At 43.3% G+C, this 21,505-nt stretch overlaps 1 protein-coding gene across 13 annotated transcripts in view; it reads left to right on the plus strand.

Annotated features, from left to right (window-relative positions):
• Nucleotides 1-21,505, plus strand: part of TNRC6B (trinucleotide repeat containing adaptor 6B) — a 278,141-nt gene that overhangs the window by 235,613 nt on the left and 21,023 nt on the right. For 7 of the 13 annotated variants that reach the window (XR_010156023.1, XM_024352849.3, XM_024352851.3 and 4 more), the window contains 4 exons: nt 4,656-4,781; nt 19,512-19,643; nt 19,965-20,060; nt 20,205-20,385. Coding sequence is in view for 12 of the 13 variants with exons in the window: in XM_024352849.3 (XP_024208617.2) it covers nt 4,656-4,781; nt 19,512-19,643; nt 19,965-20,060; nt 20,205-20,385 (535 nt within the window). In the remaining variant the exon portion in view is untranslated. Of the gene's footprint in view, nt 1-128; nt 300-4,655; nt 4,782-19,511; nt 19,644-19,964; nt 20,061-20,204; nt 20,386-21,505 lie in introns of all 13 variants that reach the window. The other 6 variants (XM_024352845.3, XM_024352848.3, XM_024352846.3 and 3 more) reach the window with 1 other exon arrangement.

Consider the following 21,505-nt stretch of genomic DNA (forward strand, 5'->3'; position numbering starts at 1 on the left):
CATCCTCGGTTATTGCTAATACACTCTAACTTTGTTTATTGCTAGTGTTTCTCTCTTTTCCCTTCTTGCATTCTGTTGCTTCACTAACCAACACTCGTTGTGATTGGCTAACTCCTACTACTTTTCAGCTGACTTTGCCTTTCTCCAATCAAGATGGGTGCCTTGGGGATGAGGCTCCCTGCTCTCCCTTCTCCCCTTCTCCCAGCTACAAGCTGTCTCCCTCTGGTTCCACACTACCCAACGTCAGCCTTGGAGCAATCGGCACAGGGCTCAACCCCCAAAACTTCGCTGCTAGACAAGTAAGGAGGCCTCTCAAATTTATAACTGCTTGGCTATGGCCTCGCCTTGGTCCTGGTCTGCAGTTTATTGCATCATTTGTCTGTCTTGGGAAATTTGTTGATTACTGAATGCACAGAATGATATTAAGTGTAGGTTCTAGATCTTTCAGCCCATAGAACCCATCTCTCTTCATGTTTTTCAACACGGATTTTATTTTAAACCTGTATTTCTTTTTTGTCTTCTCATTTTTGATCATAAGTTCATATTTAATAAGTAAACTAATAACTGACTAAGGAAAATGTTAAAGAGGCTACGTAAGTACCTTAGACAATCTAACAACGCATTTGCCATTTTAAACATTAGATTGGATATGTAATACTTTGGAGATCTTTTCAATTTAATAAACCTGCTAATTTAAAAATAGGAAAACTAGTATGATTAAGTATTTGTGGGTTATGGCATCTTGAAATCTAGTGTCTTTAAGTGTAAAATATAGTAATTACCCGGAGAAGGGTAACTTTAAATAGTAAACGGTGAAGCTTTGGGAAGAATGGGTATTGCTGAGACACAGCAGTGTTTCATTGCACCTGGGGTTGGATCTGGCAACCCTCCAGGGAAGGGCTGTGCAGTAGAAACAAGACAGGCAGGGCTGGGAGGATCATGCCTCCTCACCTTGCCAGGCCTGAGGGTGCACAGCATGACCCTGCCTGCCTTCCCACAATAGCTCTGTTGTAGTTTTTGTGGAGAAAACCAGGACTTTGGAGTCACAATTCCTTTGCAACAATAACCCCAGCAGTGATAGCCATACTTCTGTGACCACTTACTTGTCACTGTGACCTTCACCTCAGGACGTTGTGGGAGGACGTTAATTATACAACTTGTAATTATTAGTTGCATCCACATGATGCATACATGATGATGTTCTGTCTCCATATGATAACTTCCACATACACGTTACAGGGTGATGTGAAGCAATACCTCTGACACCAGTTAAGTTGCACATAGGTCTCTTATATGCTTTCTAATTGCTGCCTTAGCACATTTTAAAAAATGGATTATACTATATCCATGTGTTCGGTTGGTTATTTCTGGATTGGGAGTTACAACTGATTTTTTATTTTCTTCCTTTATATTTCATCATTTTCCTTACTGCTTCCACAGAGGACATGGATATATACTGTTTATATAAACAGGGAAGAAATTATTATATTGATGTTTTGGGGGTTCTTTTATTTTGAATCGAGGTATAGAAAACATGAAATAGGCATAACATTCACAGTTAATGGTGATTGTAAATGTGGTGGATCACATGATTATCAAATGCTATTAGTACATAAATTAGTATAGTAGACCAGCCAAACTAGCTGAGCATTAGGCTCTAAAAAAAGGTCATTCTTCTTATTTTTTTTGATCTGTAGATTGCTACAAAGTCCATTGTTAACCAGGTTTGTGCACATATTCTATCTAAATATGGACATGGTTTTTAAAGACTATTTTCTTACAGAATTATTTTAATATACTTCATATTAATAAAATTTAAGATTTCGATTTTCCAAATCACAGATTTTGGTTAGCTTGGTAATTTTGTTTTTAATTTGTATGCTTTTTTGAGTTAAACAGTATAGTTGAAGCAAATACCACCAGACTCAGGTAATTGTAAAAGCCTCTTGTACAACAGTAGAGCTTTAGTAATAGCCACACAAACCTGCATTAGCACATATACAAGTGCCTTTTTTCTCCCGTTTATTTTTCATTTTTTATTTTTTATTTTATTTATTTATTTATTTTGAGATGGAGTCTTGCTCTGTCGCCCAGGCTGGAATGCAGTGGCGTGATCTCCGCTCACTGCAAGCTCAGCCTCCCAGGTTCACGCCATTCTCCTGCCTCAGCCTCCTGAGTAGCTGGGACCACAGGCTCCCGCCACCACGCCCGGCTAATTTTTTGTATTTTTAGTAGAGACGGAGTTTCACCATGTTAGCTGGGATGGTCTCGATCTCCTGACCTCGTGATCCGCCCGCCTTGGCCTCCCAAAGTGCTGGGATTACAAGCATGAGCCACCGCGCCCAGCCTTTCTCCTGTTTATTTTTTAGAGATGGGGTCTTGCTTATGTTGCCTAGGTTGGTCTCGAACTCCTAGCCTCAGCCTCCCAAAATGGTAGGATTACAGGTGTGAATCACTGTACCTGGCCTTTATAAGTTTTTGATTACCCTTTTCCTAATTTCTAAATATTTTTAAAGACCAAATCTGTATGATTGCCCCTGAATACATCACTGTGCAAAAATAGCTATATTGGGGCCAAGAAAATGAGCAGCTTGTGATGCCCAGCTTCCATATTAAGTTACAGACGAGGCATTTTTTGATCAACTACTGTGGACTTACCTATATTATTGTCCATTCCAGATATATCATAGTGCTTTGTGTGGCTGTAGGGTCACTTGATAATGAAAAGCCTAAAACCTATGGTGGGGGAGGGTGGAAATTGTCTACTGGGAAGAGGAAAGCAGTAATTGATTTTACAGGAGCTTAAAAAGTAAATTCTTTTCAATGCTTGTTATTAAAGGAGAGGTTGAAATTTAGAATGACCCTCAGGAAGCAATTTTGTATTTGCCAAAAAATGGATTCTGGCAGGAACTTTAGTTACCAGTAACCCCACCGTCCAAGGACCAGTCGTGAATAATTGACATCTAATAACTAAGTCATTACTTTGATGATAAAGTGAGAAAGATCGTAGCAGAATATCCTTGGTGAAATAAATGTTTCCTGTTTTCTTGGAGATGATCAGGGTGGCGAAGCTACTGACTACCACGATCTGAGGAAAGTTAGGGCTGTGTGTTGGTAAGACAGCAGCAGTAGAGATTTAGAGTTTCTAGAATTAAAGGTCTTCTCATGTTTAAACAGCCCTTTGGGAGACATAAAATTCGTGATGGATCTTTGATTTACGAGATACACAGATTTTAATTGCCATTTCGACTTTATGTTTAGAATCATTTTTATTTTCAATGCTTTTAAGTTCACTAATTTCCCTACAGCAGTCCCTTAATCTATTTTTTAATCATTAAGCCATCACAGTATTTTTAGTGTTCTAGGTTTTAATGAAGCCATTACAAAATTCTTTAAAATTACCTTAATCCATGTGATTCCAGGGTTATGATAATGGTGGTGATTTCAATTCAGGGTATATGTATAATACTCAGTATAAGCAGTGATGCAGCTGTCTTTGCTGAAGGTATTCAGTGGGACATTTTCCGGTGTGTGGAATTGGTGGGTCATGGATATTTACAGATGATATATTCACCCTACAGACTGGGGATTTATTGAGTTCTGGGAATACGAAGAGGGAAAGATTTAACAGTAGAAAGACAGAATGGAAAATAACTATAGTGTGGTTTGATGAGTTTTAAAGCGTTTTGAGATTGAAGAGGTGGGCTCAGTTAATCTGAATGTGAAATCAGGAAGATGTTTTGGGGAAGACTTCCTTGATGAGGATGACCTCCAAGCTGGGCCTTGAAGAGGTCAAGTGAAGATGGTATCAGAAAGAACCTCAGGCAGAGGGAACACAGTGTTGCATTATTATCAAATATGGTTTCTTCGCTGAAGGACTTTTCTCAGCTAGAAACGAGTCAGAAAGGAAGGGCCACCATATAACCCAACTCTCTTAGTTATCTCATTGGAATAGTGTAGAAGTGCTCCAGTGAGTTGGGCCTCCAGAAAGGAGGGAGTTCAGCTTATTTTTAACTAGACTGATACGTGTTTGAATGAGAAGTTACAGGTGAGTAATGTTTATTTTGGTGTCCCTGTAATGGTTTTTACTTTCTCCCTTTCTTCCTTTTTTATCTCACTGGGTAATTGAGTCACATTTCCTCATCTGTCAAAGAAAGGATTGAGCAGATCCAGGACAAGGAAGGGTGCTAGGCTCACTCTTGGACGGCAGAGAAATCACATCATAATGTTTTATAAATACAACTGATAACTATTCATAAGGCTGCATTTTTACTCAGGTGCCTTTCAAGATGGAGCTCAGATTATAAAGCTTGAGAATAAATTTGGTAAACCCAATCGCAAAGAAGAGTACTTGAAATAAATGTTATGTTGCCTATATCTTTGGTTCACAAAAAAGAATGTAGGACTTTTCCTAATATTTGATGAAATTGAACCCTTTCCGTTTATAGAGTTCTTCAGACTGTACAGGTGCCCATGAGTCAATCTGAGTAATTGCCCCAAGCCTTCTAAGATAAGGAACTTCTCAGTTACAAAATTCTGTTATTCCATCGAACACAGCCTGTGATTCTTCTGAGGGATCTAAAAGACCAGAACTGTTTCTTACTTGCATTTTCTTATGTTAACAAAAAGCCTTACTGCTGCTTTTCTGTTTACAGGGCGGTAGTCATGGTTTGTTTGGAAACAGCACAGCACAATCGAGAGGTCTGCACACACCAGTGCAGCCACTAAATTCTTCTCCCAGTCTCCGGGCGCAAGTGCCTCCCCAGTTTATTTCCCCCCAGGTAAGCAATTTTGTGTTCCTGCAATTCAAAATGAAAGACCATTTCAGATCATTACCAGTTGTTAACTGATTTTTGTGGGCATAAAAAGAATGATAGTAAGTAGCATAAAATATGAAAAAGCCATCTTTTCTTGACCTTTTGGCTAAGATCAAGTAGAGTAAAATATGAAATATCTAGCTGCCAAAGATCAAGACTTTTAGAACAAAATCTCAAATCTCATTTTTTATTTCATCATGCATACCAACAAAGTAGATATTTTTGCATGAAAAGCTTATTATTCTATTCCTTTTAGATCTCCTATTTTTCTAACTATATTTTTTGAAACTGCATATAATTAAAACTACTTTATAAGTTCTGATGTGTCAATGTTCAGAGGCTGGTTGCCCTCAAGGATTCACCCAAAGATAAAAAGAGAATTCAGCCTGGCACAGTGGCTCATGCCTGTAATCCCAGCACTTTGGGAGGCCAAGGTGCTTGAGGCCAGGATCACTTGAGGCCACGAGTTTGAGACCAGCCTGGCCAACATGGTGAAACCCTGTTTCTGCCAAAAAACACAAATTAGCCAGGCATAAAGAACAAAACAAAAATTAGCTGGGCATGGTGGCACATGCCTGTAATCCCAGCTACTCAAGAGGCTGAGACAGTAGAATCACTTGTACCCAGGAGGCAGAGGTTACAGTGAACCGAGATGATGCCACTGCACTCCAGCCTGGGTTATAGAGCGAGACTCCATTTCAAAAAAAAAAACAGAAAACGAGAATTGCCAGATTCTGGATTATTCTGAAAATGTTGAGGAGCTATATGCCAACATAGCAATTAGGTGCTCTAGGGGGAGTTTTAGAACTAATGAAGTAGCAGAGACTCCTGGATTCAACTCTTATTCATGAGCAGCTCTGTGTAGGACATAGTCCATTGGATACCATGGGAACCATTTAGGTCTGTCCCTTAGTAGGAGATGTGCAAAGAGATGGTGCTTTGTTTTGGGGATAAAGGTGAGAGATTTGTGTTAGTCTACCACATACTTTCCCTGTTCCCCTTTGTGAGAAAGCAAGCGTGAGGATAGAGTAATAGCTGATAAGCTCATGCAAGGATTCAGTGTGTGGCCTTAGTCCCTCCTTAGAATGTTATTTTAATAAACCAAGCTTTGAGTCTGTTTCATCCTTAAAAGAAGATGGGAGCGCTTATTAGATCCAACCAGCAGGTTGTAAAGGTTCAGTTTTTGTTGTTTTTGTGTTTTTATTTATTTTTATTTTTTGGAGGTAGAGTCTCACTGTGTCACCCAGGCTGGAGTGCAGTGGTGTGATCCATAGCTCATGGCAACCTCAAACTCTTGGGCTCAAGCAGTCCTCCCTCCTCAGCCTCCAAGTAGCTGGGACTACAGACGCACGCCACCAAGCTTGGCTGGTTTTAAGAATTGTGTAGAGGTGGAGTCATGCTATGTTGCCCAGGCTGGTCTCAAGCTCCTTGACTCCAGCAGTCCTTCCACCTCAGCCTCCCAAAGCACTGGGATGACAGGCATGAACCACCGTGCCCAGCCTGTTTTGTTTTTTGAAATGCCCTTTAAGACCAGGGCTTAAAATATTTATTTGAAAAGATCATCTATAGATTTCAAATTCTAGTTTTAATATTCTGAGTCTGTATCTTTCTTAGTGGGGGAGGTCAGGTTTCTCCACACTCCTTCCTTGCCTCCCTGTCATCACCACCAACTGCCTCTCCAAGGTCTTGCCTGGGAGTCTGGGACTGTGTCCCCTTGGCACCTCTCCTCTTCTTTCCCTCTAAGTTCCAGTCATCCTTCAAGCCCCAGGTAGAGGTTTGTCCTTTAGACAGAGCCATTTCTGACTTCCCTGGCACTCTACAATGGCAGTGTCTTCTTAAGTCTTGGAGCATACACATACTTTACAGTATCCTTTGGTATCAGGCTGACAGTCATTCATGGTTATCAAATATCTGTAGCATGGTAGATAATGTCTTCATCGTGCACAGATGGAGAAAATGCCATCTCTCTCTCTGCAGCCTCTTGGAGTTGGTGGCAGAGGGGTGGGTTGAGGTGAGGAGGAGGTGATAGCAGAATTCCCAGCAGATAGTGTGATAAATGTATAGAAATGTTTAACAGAGTTTGGGTAATCGGCTGAGCCTTCACACTAGCAGTGACGTCTGAGTCTTGAAGAATGAGTCAGAATTTTCTGAGCACACCAGATTAAAAGTGCCTTCTAAGCAGCAGGAGCCTCATGTGCAAGGGGCAATAATATCTAGAAGAACATAGCATTTGGGGGAAAGGCAGTTAGTCTGAATAATTAGTTAGAGCTTGTTGAAACGTACACACAAATGCACACACACTGTCTTAGAATAGAAAAGAAAGGAACTAGACAAGAAGTATGGGACCAAATTTGGAAAAGGTGTTTGCTTTGCTTAGGATTTGGAACTTGGCCCTATGGGCCAATCCTTTTCAACGTGGTTTACAACCATTATTTGGGTTGCTACTTAAAGACACAGTTCCCAGGTCTCCACCAATCTTCTGTGACAGGTGGCTTTGGGACTTAGTCACCCCCGTGTGATCTTTATGTGCACTTACAGTTTGGCCACTGCTGTAGACAATATACTATTAAAGATTTTTCAGCTGAGTAGTGATGTAGGAAAATTTAAGGTTTAGAAGATGCTGGGTGCAGTGGCTCACACCTGCAATCCCAGCCCTTTGGGAGGCTGATGCAGGCAGATTGCTTCAGCCCAGGAGTTTGAGACCAGCCTGGACCACATAGTAAAACCCCATCTCTACAAATTTTTTTTTTTTTTTTTTTGAGTTGGAGTCTCACTCTGTTGCCCAGGCTGGAGTGCAGTGGCACAATCTCTGCTCACTGCAACCTCCGCCTCCCAAGTTCAAGTGATTCTCCTGCCTCAGCCTCCCGAGTAGCTGGGACTACAGGAGTGTGCTACTATGCCCGGCTAATTTTTGTATTTTTAGTAGAGACGGCATTTCACTTTGTTGGCCAGGCTGGTCTCGAACTCCTGACCTCCTGATCCACCCGCCCTGGCCTCCCAAAATGCTGGGATTACAGGCATGAGCCACTGTGCCCAGCTTTTTTTTTTTTTTTTTTTTTTTTTTTTTTTTTTTTTTTTGAGGCAGAGTCTCTCTCTCTCTCTCTCACTCAGCTCACTGCAACCTCCACCTCCTGGGTTCAAGTGATTCTTGTGCCTCAGCCTCCTGAGTAGCTAGGATTACAAGCACGTGCCACCATGCCTGGCTAATTTTTGTATTTTTAGTAGAGATGGGGTTTCACCATGTTGGCCAAGCTGGTCTGGAACTCTTGACCTCAAGTGATCCACCCCCCCTTGACCTCCCAAAGTGCTGGGATTACAGGCGTGAGCCACCGCGCCCAGCCTACAAAAAATTTTTTTTAATGATCCAGGCATGGTGGTGTGTACCTTTAGTCCCAGCTGCTCAGGAGGCTGAGGTGGGAGGATAGATTGAGTCTGGGAGGCGAGGCTGCAGTGAACCACGATCAAGCCACTGCACTCCAGCCTGGGCAACAGAGCAAGACCCCGTCTCAAAAAAGAAAAAAAGAGGAAGGGAGGGAGGGAACAAACAAACACTGGAAGTAATATAGAGGACATGTTTGAATGGCAGGAGTACTAGAGCAAAGGAGTGCAGTTGCAGGACTAGTACAGGAGTCTAGGTAAGGCAGCGACAGTGGGAATTAACCTTCTTGTGGAAGTCACCTCTGATCTTTTCGTTGCATAATATGATGATCTGTTCTCTAGTCTCTCCTTACTCAGTGTATCAGCAGCATTTGACAGAGTTCCCCTCCTTTCTGAAGCACTTCCTGTGTTTGGCTTTTGGACACCTACTACACTGGTTCTCCATCTGCCTCTCCTTCTCCATCTCCTTTACAAGTTCCTCCTCAAGTTCTCAATACATATTCAGCAGAATGTCCCAGATCTCAACCTTCGAACCTCTCCTCACCATCTGTAGTCAGTGCCAGGTGATCTTACCAAGTGGAATGACTTTAAGCACTGAATTCAAAAATTGTGTCTTCAGCCCACATCATTTTTCCTCAACTCCACAGACTACTCATAGGTTGCCTTACAGGTTAACATGTTAAAAACACAGCTTCTGATCTCACCCCACACTGCCCTCAAAAACATCCCCTTAACTCCCAGCAAATGGCACTCTCATCCTATAGGAGTTCAGGCCAAAAACCTTGGAGCTCGTGACCATGTTCATTGCATCAGTAAGACCGCCCTTCAAACCTTTATCCAAAAGCGGATCCTTTTTTACCACTTTCAACAGCACAGGCCCTGGCCAAGCCACCGCCGTTTCTGTCTAGGTTATTGCAGTGACTTCCTGCCTGTTCCCCACCCTGCCTCGGCTCAACATTTGCCTGTCTCAAGTCTGAGTCAGACTGATTCTCTGACACCGCACTGTCCAGTGTGATAGCCGTCAGCCACATCAGCCCTTGAAATGTGGCCACTGGACTGGAAGCACTGAATTTTAAATTTTATTTTAATTAACCTAAATAGCCACATCTTGTTCGTAGTCACTGTGCAGACAGCACAGATGTAGAACGTGTCGGCGTTGCAGGAAGTTCTGCACAGCACTGTGCTAAAACAAAAGGCAGGTTGTGTTACTCTTTCAGCGGGAATCCCCTCGTGGCTGGTTCTCTCGCTGAGAATGCAAGGCAAAAGCAAAGTCTTTACTCTGGTCTTTGAGGTTCCTGGTGATCCCACTTCCCCACAAGTACAGGTCACTCTCCCATACCTTCATGCTGCTCCAGCCAAGTGGCCCCCACACACCAAGCATACGCTTAGAACATCCTTCCCAGATGGCAGCATGGCTCAGTCTTTATCTCCTTCAGCTCTCTGCTTCTCTGCCACCTTCCCTAGGAGCTTTCTCAGGGCAGCTACGTACAGTGTGCAGCCTGCCCTGTCACTCCCCCACCCCCCGCCCCGCTTGCTCCTTGTCTTTCTCCCTCTCTGCCCCGCCCCTAGGAGTATAATAAGCTTCACAGTGGCAGGGTCTGGGCCTGCTGTGTTCACTGCTGGAGCCTGAGCAGGGCATGTATTTTGAGCTCGGTGACTATATATCAAGTCATGGGAAGATGCATATCAGAGTGATTTCAAAAGTGGAATTGTTGGGAAAGTTGCAGTTAACTTTGTGTGAGAGACTTGGGTACTACAGATCTCTTTATGACCAAAGTGTCTGCTCTACCCAAAAAAGAAAATTACTTGTGTTCCCTCCATTTTTTAATTTTGTTTTATTTATTTAATGCATACTGGGAGCAGAATATTAAATATTGGATTATTCTGTCTTTTCCCAACATTTCTGTATTTTTAAAAAATGAAACAGTTGGGTAACTCTGAAGAAAGAAAAGGCCAGGCACGGTGGTTTACTCCTATAATCCCCGCACTTTGGGAGACCAAGATGGGCAGATTGCTTGAGCCCAGGAGTTCAAGACCAGCCTGGGCAATATGGCAAAACCTGTCTCTAACAAAAATACAAAAAATTAGCCGGGCATGGTGGTGCATGCTGTAGTCCCAGCGACTTGGGAGGCTGAGGTGAGAGGATGACCTGAGCCCAGGAGGTTGAGGCTGCAGTGAGCCATGGTGACACCGCTGCACTCCAGCCTGGGTGACAGTGATATCCTGTCTTAAAAAAAAAATGAAAAAGACAAGATAACCCCACACACAGTCTGGATAGCAGAGAAACAAATTCTTTAAGAAACCTCCAACCCAAATACAATGTCAGGAATTATTTTTACTAATTCCCTGTTCAGACACTATTCATATACAGGGATGCTTTTCACATTATTGCACTCAGGGCCACTAGAACCTGATGTTAACATTGTGTCCTTGAATTTTCTGCTGTTGCTATGTAGCATTCACGGTGATCATAATGATGTTTCATCAGGTAGATTTACCTTGATTTACTTAACATTCCCTTCCCCCACTGTTGAGTATTAAATTGTTTTTAATTTTTCCCTGTTACAAATAATGCTGCAGAGAAATCCTTATACATAATCCTTTGCCCACATTTTTTCTAAATTTAGTTGCCCAAAATGAAATTTCTGGGTCAAAGCACGTTAATATTTTAAAAGGTTTTGATAAATACCAGATTTTATATTCCTTTTGACCACATTATAGGGGCAATCAGTAGTTAATGTAAACATAGAAGATACTGAGGCCGGGCTCAGTGGCCCGTGCCTGTAATCCCAGCACTTTGGGAGGCCAAGGCAGGTGGATCACCTGAGATCAGGAGTTCGGGACCAGCCTGGCCAACATGCTGAAACCCCGTTTCTACTAAAAATACAAAAACTTAGCTGGGTGTGGTGGCAGGCGTCTGTAGTCCCAGCTGCTCAGGAGGCTGAGGTAGGAGAATGGCATGAACCCTGGAGGCGGAGCTTGCAGTGAGCCGAGATCGTGCCACTGCGCTCCAGCCTGGGCGACAGAGCAAGACTCCGTCTCAAAAAAAAAGCCAGGCATGGTGGCGCACACCCGTCTGTCGTCCCAACTGCTCAGGAGGCTGAGGCAGGAGAATCGCTTGAACCCAGGAGGTGGAGGTTGCAGTGAGCTGAGATTGTGCCACTGCACTCTAGCCTGGGCGACAGAGTGAGACTCCATCTCAAAAAAAAAAAAAAAGATTGACACTGAAACTTCTAAGATTTGTTACAAATGTTCCGGGCCTTGGGTTTCTACCATGCCTGTTTCCTCCAGTTACTCAAATACAATATTGAGAAAGTAACATATTCCAGCAGGCTTTTGTCCTGACTTTAAATTGCTGTCATTTTGCACCTGCAGTGCTTTGTTAAATGCCATATTGATTGCAACAAGATCTTTACTTTCTCCAATCCAGCAGGAGATTGAAGGGCTTTTAAGCCAGAATAATTAACTCCCTGAAATGGAGAATGTGCAGACCTGCACCACCGTGATTCCTCTGCAGCCCAGGCAGGCGTGAACAGGTGTTTGCCTGGAGCCTAGTGGCGCTTTTCCCTGGTCCTTCTGTATTCTTTGGAGAGGGACAGTACATTTGCAATCCTAAGAAAGGAGAAGTTGAGCAAGGCTGGGATAGGAATTTCTCAAAAATTACACTTTTATTGTCTCTAAAATTGTCAGTTTATGGAACATACGAGCTGGTGGCTTCTAAAGATCACTTTCCTATGCTTTTCTTTATATTCTTTCTGCATGTGTCTCTCTGTCTTTAAACAATCTGTTGTTTTCATTTTGCCTTTTTTGCACTTAACCCATATAGTATAGAGCCTCCTTCTTTTGTTGTGCTATTTTTACTTGTATTATTTCAAATATATTCCCATGTGGATTTGGGCAGCTATGGTTCATATGATATTCCATTATATGACTATACCATAATTTACCTATTCTACTACCAGGTCTACTGTTCATAGACATTTGGATTGCTTCTAGATTTTTGTTGTTATGAGCAGTGCTGCTATAATATCCTTTTCTTTTTTTTTTTTTTTGAGGCGGAGTCTCCCTCTGTTGCCCAGGCTGGAATGCAGTGGCGTGATCGCAGCTTACTGCAACCTCTGCCCCCGGGTTCAAGCAATTCTCCTGCCTCAGCCTCCTAAGTAGTTGGAACTACAGCTGCCAGCCACCATGCCTGGCTAATTTTTGTATTTTTAGTAGAGACAGGATTTCACATGTTGGCCAGTCTGGTCTTGAACTCCTGGCCTCACGTGATCTGCCCACCTTGGCCTCCCAAAATGCTGGAGTTACAGGCATGAGCCACCGTGCCTGGCCTGCTATAATATTCTCATGTTTGTCTCCCAGGATGAATTTCTCGATGGTACTGCTGGGTCACGGGCAGGTTTTACTTTGGTGGTTTCTTTAGCTAATTTTGAGTAGTAGGAATGCCTGAGGGCGGGGGCGGAGGGGGGTAGGGGAGTGGTGGGGAATAATGGGTTCTTGCCCTGTTACTGTGTCTCCCATGCTTGCTCCTTGTCTGCCCTGCCCCTAGCAGTGTAATAAGCTTCACAGCGGCAGGGTCTGGGCCTGCTGTGTTCACTGCTGGAGCCTGAGCATCAATAGCTGTGCCGCACATGTATTTTGAGCGCAGTTAATATATATTAAGTCATGGGAAGATGCATATCAGAATGATTTCAAAGGTAGAATTGTTGGGAAAGTGCAGTTAACTTTGTGTGAGAGACTTGGGTGCTGCAGATCTTTTTATGACCAAAGTGTCTGCTCTACCTAGAAAAAAAAAAAAAGGCCAGGCACAGTGGCTCACACTTGTACTTCCAGCACTTTGGGAGGCTGAGACAGGCACTTGAGCGTAGGAGTTCGAGACAAGCCTGGGCAAAATGGCAAAACCCCATCTCTACAAAAAAAAACAAAAAACAAAAAAAACAAAAATTAGCCAGGCATGGTGGTGCATGCCTGTAGTCTCAGTTATTTGGGAGGCTGAATTGGGAAAATCACTTGAGCCCAAGAAGCCGAAACTGCAGTGAGCCATGATCGTGCCACTGCACTCCAGTCTGGACAATAGAGTGAGACCCTGTCTCAAAAAATCAATCAATCAGTCAATCAGTCAATCAATCAATCAATCAACCTGAGCTCAGTTCTGGAGGCTTTTCTGTCTGAAATCACCACTGTCTGCCTCCATCATCATCCGATGTTCTCCCGTATGTGTCTCTATCTTCACATGGCTTTTTCTTCTCTGTCTCAAAATTTCCCTCTTCATATGAGGACACCAGTTAATGGATTAGGGCCCACCCTAATTCAGTATGACTTCGTCTTAAACTTGAGTGCATCTACAAAGACTCTATTTCGAAATGAGATCACCTTCTGAGGTTCCCAGTGGGCATGAATTTATGGGCAACACTATGTTACCAAATACAGTCGCTAACTCAGATGAATTTAGGATTCACACTGAAGGTGGTACATAAGATTTTATGGATCCTTGAGGTATAGTGGGATAAGAATCCGGTTTGGAACATGGTTTCAGTAGCACAGAATATATCTATACTCACCCTCCTTTCCCCCAGACTCAAATTATAGTGAGTTTGAAATTATTACATCAGAGACAGTAAGTTAAGTCACACTGGTGACATTTTGTGTGAATTCAGAGCAGAGATGAAGAGGAGTTGTTATTTGGGGGAAATTGTGGAGGTCGTGTTCCTCATGCTCGCCCTAAAACTGGTGCAGAGGCAGCATGCCCCGTAGTGGTGTGCTCACTTGGTGCTCACGTCTGCTTGGAGTACACCTATTAAAATAGAAAGTCAAACCGATTTTTAAATTGGTTGGTAACACTCAGCATCTCTTAGAGGATAGAGAGGAAGCAGCTGGGGGGAACTATTACTTGAAATTAGAGTACTTTCCAAAATGACAGAGTTGATGGGTGGAGTGAAAGTGACAGATCTTGAGAGAAAATGAGCTGGTGAGCCTAGTACAGGAAACCTGAACTTGGTCAAATGTTTATAGACTAGAAGAGTGTCAAAAGATGGGCCGAGCATGGTGGCTCACGCCTGTAATCCTAGCATTTCGGGAGTCCGAGGTGGGTGGATCACTTGAGGTCAGGAGTTCAAGACCAGCCTGACCAACATGGTGAAACCCCGTCTCTATTAAAAAATACAAAAAGGTAAGCGTGGTGGCGGGCACCTGTAATCCCAGTTACTCAGGAGGCTGAGGCAGGAGAATCGCTTGAGCCCGAGAGGTGGAGATTGCAGTGAGCTGAGGTCATGCCATTGCACTCCAGCCTGGGCAACAGAGTGAGACTCCATTTCCAAAAAAAAAAAAAGAAAGAAAGAAAGAAAAGATAGGCATGTAGTCTTGAGAATGTAGCAGAGATGGTGGCTCAAAAGTATTAGGAAACTGAGGAATTTAACTCTGACCGTGATGCCAAAGAATGATAAAATGAGAAGATGCAATGGAGATGGGGAAGCTTTCTGATTAACTTAGTTTATAATGGGACATTTTCAGAAGATGGATAGTAAGGGTAAAAGCAAGCATGAATAAAACACAGAGAAAGCTGAGACTTGCAAAAAAAATGAGGTAGATTAAAAGAACCTTTAGAGTTTGGTTTGATGCAGTTTGGTGACTAGGAAAGGAATCATTGCCTTAGACTAGTTGTGTAATGCCCAGGGATTACAGAGTGGAGGTAAAAATTTTTGTTGCTTTTGTTTTTTATATTAAGAAGAAGGACGTTCAAACCAAAAACAGATCCTAGAGCAGAGAAAGAATTTGTGAAGAGAATTGTGGAGCCCTCCCTGTCTGTGATTTTTGAGGAGTGCTGGGAGTCTTCGAGGGGAGTTTAATGACACCCATCTTTCCTGCCCGCATTCTGAATGTTTAAGGCAAAAGAGGAAAACATATTGGGGCCACAGTACCCTCTTTACTACCAACAAAGCAGATAATGGAGAACGTGCGCACTTCCTAATACCGAATTCCAACCTTAACCCAGCGTCACCGGAATGGGGCAGTCCTCTCTCCAGGTTTGCTTCCAAGAAGGAGAAAGAGGCCTTAAGGGCCTTAAGTTCTATGATAAAATAAAGGTGGATGTCCTCTGTGTGGAGCCTCAGATCAGAAATGGGAAAGAAGCACCCCTCCACTATAAGAAATTGAGGAGAATGGTGAATTTTTTTATTTTTTATTTATTTATTTATTTATTTATTTATTTATTTATTTATTTTTTTGAGACAGAGTTTCACTCTGTTGCCCAGGCTAGAGTGCAGTGGCGTGATCTTGGCTCACTGCAAGCTCCTCCGCCTCCCGGGTTCATGCCATTCTCCTGCCTCAGTCTCCCGAGTAGCTGGGACTACAGGCGCCCGCCATTGCGCCCGCCATCACTCCCGGCTAATTTTTTTGTATTTTTAGTAGAGACGGGGTTTCACCGTGTTAGCCAGGATGGTTGCGATCTCCTCACCTCGTGATCCACCTGCCTCGGCTTCCCAAAGTGCTGGGATTACAGGCGTGAGCCACCGCGCCCGGCCTTTTTTTTTTTTTTTTCCTTATGGTGTTTCTCTCTGGTGTCCAGGCTGGAGTGCAGTGGCACGATCTTTGCTTGCTGCAACCTCCGCCACCTGGGTTCAAGCGATTCTCGTGCCTCAGCTTCCTGAGTAGCTGGGATTACAGGCGCTTGCTAATTTTTGTATTTTTAGTAGAGAGAGGGTTTTGCCATGTTGGCCAAGCTGGTCTCAAACTCCTGGCCTCAAGTGATCTCTGCCCGACTTGGCCTCCCAAAGTGCTTGGGATTACAGGTGTCAGCCACCATGTCCAGCCTGGGGAAATTTTTAAAATGATTTCTGAAAGGAGAAATAAGGAAAAAGTAGCTAAAAGATTAATGAACTTGGTCCCAATTCCAGGAAAGAATCTAGATTATCAAGAAGATTGCTTTTGAGTACGTATGGCAGTAATCAATAATCATAGTTTGCTAACAAGTTTTCATACATTCCCTTCATTGATTGGTAAAAATACTGGCATAGAAGAACAATATAGTTGTTGTACTCTACTTTAACAGGCCGTTTGACAACTTCTCTCTTTTGGACGAGATGGAAATATATTGGCTAAACATTAAAACAGTTGTGTGGATTAGTAACTGACGATTCCTAGGCTGATCGTTTCATATTGAAAGGAAGCTTTAGCGGCATATAACTAGATTATCCTCAGGTCTATCAAGTTCAGCATTCCCATCCGTGACGGGATGGGGGAACACAAACTGGGAATAAGTAGAATAATAGGATCAACAAGAACTTGGTGGGGTGACTGTGAAGTTAAATATGATAGAGGTTCATTCATTTAATAGATATTTATGGAGCATCTTCTATATGCCATGCTCATAAAGATATACGTAAGGTCTTAAGCTCAAATTTAAAAATCAATAAAAATTTAAAGGCCAGGCACGGTGGCTCACGCCTGTAATCCCAATACTTCAGGAGGCCAAGGCGGGTGGATCACAAGGTCAGGAGTTCGAGATCAGCCTGGCCAATATGGTAAAACCCCGTCTCTACTAAAAATACAAAAATTAGCTGGGTGTGGTGGTGCGCGCCTGTAGTCCCAGCTACTCAGGAGGCTGAGGCAGAAGAATTGCTTGAACCCAGGAGGTGGAGCTTGCAGTGAGGCGAGATCACACCACTGCACTCCAGCCTGGGTGACAGAGTAAAACTCTATCTAAAAATAATAATAATAAATAGGCCGGGTGCAGTGGTTCACGCCTGTAATCCCAGCACTTTGGGAGACCGAGGCAGGTGGATCACAAGGTCAGGAGATTGAGACCATCCTGGCTAACATGGTGAAACCCCGTCTCTACTAAAAAAATACAAAAAATTAGCCGGGCATGGTGGCAGGCACCTGTAGTCCCAGCTATTCGGGAGGCTAAGGCAGGAGAATGGCGTGAACCCGGGAGGTGGAGCTTGCAGTGAGCCGAGATTGCGCCACTGCACTCCAGCCTGGGCAACAGAGCGAGACTCCATCTCAAAAAAAAAAAATAAAAATAAAAATAAATTTAAAAAATCATTTAAAAAAGCCCAGCTACAGGGGTTAAATATTACATGAGGGAACAAAAGCATGTTTTTAAATATTATAGATTTTAACTAACATTAAGCTTAGTGTGTGAATCAGGAGTTACGATCACCAGAGAAATTGACATCTTAGGCATTGTTAATGAAAGCACAGCTTTTAACAGAATGCTTAGGGTCTACTTGGTGTTAGACTACTCTAGAAAATACCTTTCTGTTCTTGGCTTTTCACCAAGAAATGGAAGGAGATACAGGTGAAAGAACTGATCATATTGAGCCTGAAGATGAGATGCAAGGGAACTGTAATCATTGTCTGAAGACATTTGAAGAATCAGCCTGTGGAATAATGTGAACATTTATGGAGGACATCTCTAAGCATTTGACATTGATTAACTCATAAAATCTAATAATGACTGAAGTTAATATTGTTGTCATTCCAGTTGGAGATCAGGAAAGTAAGGGTCAGAAAGGCTAAATAAGTAACTTGCTCTGAGTCAGCTTAGAAATGGCACAGCTGGGGCCGGGCGCGGTGGCTCACGCCTGTAATCTCAGCACTTTGGGAGGCCGAGGCGGGCAGATCATGAGGTCAGGAGATCGAGACCATCCTGGCTAACACGGTGAAACCCCGTCTCTACTAAAAATACCAAAAATTAGCCGGGCGCAGTGGCGGGCGCCTGTAGTCCCAGCTACTCGGGAGGCTGAGGCAGGAGAATGGCGTGAACCCAGGAGGTGGAGCTTGCAGTGAGCCAAGATAGCACCACTGCACTCCAGCCTGGATGAAAGAGTGAGACTCCGTCTCAAAAAAAAAAAAAAGAAATGGCAGAGCTGGGTTGGGAGCGGTGGCTCATACTTGTAATCACAACACTTTGAGAGGATGGCTTGAGCCCAGGAGTTTGAGACCAGCCGGAAGGTCAAGGCTGCAGTGAGCCATGATCACGCCACTGCATTACAGCCTGGGTGACAGAGTGAGACCCTGTCTCAAAAAAAAAAAACAAAACTGGGGAGGCAGGCAGAGCTGGGATTACAAACCCAGGCAGTCTGCCTCTAGAACTAAAGTCTTTTTTTTTTTTTTTTGAGATGGAATTTCACTCTTGTTGCCCATGCTGGAGTGCAATGGCACCATCTTGGCTCACCACAACCTCCGCCTCCCAGCTTGAGGCAATTCTTCTGCCTCAGCCTCCCTAGTAGCTGGGATTACAGGCATGCGCCATCACACCCAGCTAATTTTGTATTTTTAGTAGAGACGGGGTTTCTGCATGTTGGTCAGGCTGGTCTCCAACTCTTGACCTCAGGTAATCCACCCACCTCAGCCTCCCGAAGTGCTGGGATTACAGGCGTGAGCCACCACACCCAGCTCTAAAGTCTTTTTTTAACCTTTTTATTTTTTTAAAGAGATGATAGCTTGCTATGTTGCCCAGGTGTTCTCAATCTCCTAGGCACAAGCTATTCTCCCAAACTGCTGGGATTACAGGTGTGAGCCACTGTGCCCAGCCTCTAGGACTAAATTCTTGGCCATTGTGCTACACTACTTGGCACTCACGGACACGTTCTTAAGCTTGTTCTCCATGGCCCCAACTAGTCCAGTGGGTTCAGTAGATGAGGGTGCAGGGAAACTCACTTCTTCTTACTTAAATCATCTTAGAGGAGCAAACCAAAGATAGGAGGGAATCCTCTGTCGCCAGAGCTTCCTGCAGCCTCGCCTAGCTCACTCCTGAGAACAGGGAGAAGGACCCTGCCGGGTCAGTGACCTTCCAGGCTCTTTGATGCTGGCTCTTTTTTTACACTGCCACTCTGTGGGTGTTTGCTATCAGAAGCCATGCATTGAAACTCATGTCTTCTATTTACAAGTTAATATATTTGTCTTACTTGTATCACAGAAATACTTTCACGTAAGTATTATTTATTAGCTTTATGCAATGTAGCATGTTTTGTTTTATGGCACATTTCCAGTAATAATTTCTTGGTTGGATAAAAGCCATATTGTCATCAATTTTTTTTTCTTGAAGATGTTTTCCTGAATATAAAATTTATACTTTTTATTGTAGAAAATTGGAAAGTCTAAGAAGAAAATTTAAAAACTGTTGTAATCTCACTGCTCCAAGATAATCATTGTTAACACTTGAGTGTATTTTTCCTGTTATATATTTTTCACAGAAAAGTTTGACAACTCTTGCTTTAGATTCATCAAGATTCTTTTCACAGAAAAACAGTTTTATTTTGATAAATTCTGAAGATTCCTTTTCTTTTCTTTCTTTTTTATTTTTTTGGCTAGGTTTCTGCCTCAATGCTCAAGCAGTTTCCCAACAGTGGCCTGAGTCCAGGTCTTTTCAATGTGGGGCCCCAGTTATCTCCTCAACAAATTGCCATGCTGAGCCAGCTTCCACAAATTCCCCAGTTTCAGTTGGTAAGTAGAAGATTTTCTTCCTGTGGCTAAAAGGTCATTTGCTTTTTTTTTTCTTTAGCTTTGATTTGCTTCCCACATCTTTGCCACTTTCTATGTTCAAAGGGTGCTAGTCCACACTTCTTTGCAAACTATGGAGTGTGCTTAAGGGTTGTCAGCTCAACTGGAGGAAAACGTAACCAAGAGACCGGGAATTTGGTGTTACTTCCCTCCTGGATACTTTTGATTGTGTGACCTGTACTTCAGTGCACAGACCCTTTAGGTGTCCTCAGTAAATCAGTCTCAGGAAACTTTGGTTTTCTGTCTTTCCCCCTTGTTTTGTAGGCATGTCAGCTTCTCTTGCAGCAGCAGCAACAGCAGCAGTTGTTACAGAACCAGAGAAAGATTTCTCAAGCTGTACGCCAACAGCAAGAGCAGCAGGTACGTGGGTGGGCAGGGTCCCTCCAGTGCTGTGTTGGAGGAGTACATCCCGGCTTAGCCTCTGATGGCAAAGAACCGGGCACAGTCTTTTCCTGGGAAGTTCGGGGCCGTGCTTATCACGTGTCCGTCTCTCTTGGCCCTCAGCTGGCTCGAATGGTGAGTGCACTGCAGCAGCAGCAGCAGCAGCAGAGGCAGCCAGGCATGAAGCACTCGCCCTCTCATCCTGTTGGGCCCAAGCCGCATCTGGACAACATGGTACCCAACGCATTGAATGTGGGGCTCCCAGACCTTCAAACCAAAGGGCCAATACCTGGATATGGTTCTGGTAAGTTGTTAGTAGAGAAAATTACCTTTTTAGAAATCTACCTCTCTAGGCCTGTGGTAGGGGTTGCGCCTGCATTACCCTCCGTTTTTATGTCAGCTGTACAAGGTAGGTAAATATTCTTATCCCTGGTTTACAGATGAGACATCTGAGGCTTCTTGAGTTTCAGTGGGTTTCCAGAGCTCACCACATGGTTACTAAATAGCAGAGACAGGCCTCTAACTTCTCTGGCTCCAAAGCAGTCTTTCAATACGTGTGTAAGAATGGCAAACTGCTCTCCTACCGCCGGGAATTTTTAAAACCCTATTTAAATGCTTGTGCATGCTGTGAGTGGTACACATGGCTGAGGTTATGATCTGTTAAAATATGTACTAGTTTGAAATGTTTTAGTGTACTCATATTAATAAAATTGCCTTCTATAGAAAAAATGAACTAAAATTATAATGCAGATTGATAAAAATTCATTTGATATTAGTATTTCATCTGATTTAAATAGAATTAGAACAAGTAAGGTTATGCCTTTAACATTCTTCAAGAATTTTTTGGCAGGCAAATCATAGCTCTTTCAGAACTGGAAAACATGCTGTAAGCAGAATCTAATTGGTGAGGAAACAGTGATTTCAAAATAAAATTTTAAAATGGAAAAGATACCACACACCATCACAGTTTCATCTCAAACTTACAACATTTAGAATTTATCTTCTAAAGAAGATACTGTTCTACGCACACTCAAAAAACAAGAGTTGGGCCGCGCGCGGTGACTCACACCTGTAATCCCAGCCCCTTGGGAGGCTGAGGCAGGCAGATCACGAGGTCAGGAGATCGAGACCAGCCTGGCCAATGTAGTGAAACCCTGTCCCTACTAAAAATACAAAAATTAGCCGGACATTGTGGCATGCGCCTGTAATCCCAGCTACTGGGGAGGCTGAGGCAGGAGAATCGCTTGAACCCGGGAGACGGAGGTTGCAGTGAGCTGAGATTGTGCCACTGCACTCCCACCTGGGTGATAGAGCAAGACCCCATCTCAAAAAAAAAAAAAAAAAAAGAGTTGGGAAGACTTGAAATTGCTGGTTCTAGGTGACAGTGTGACCCTGGACAAATGGCAGCGGCTGACTGTGCGCCA

This window comes from Pan troglodytes, chromosome 23 (genome assembly GCF_028858775.2).
Source record: "Pan troglodytes isolate AG18354 chromosome 23, NHGRI_mPanTro3-v2.0_pri, whole genome shotgun sequence".
NCBI lineage: Eukaryota > Metazoa > Chordata > Mammalia > Primates > Hominidae > Pan > Pan troglodytes.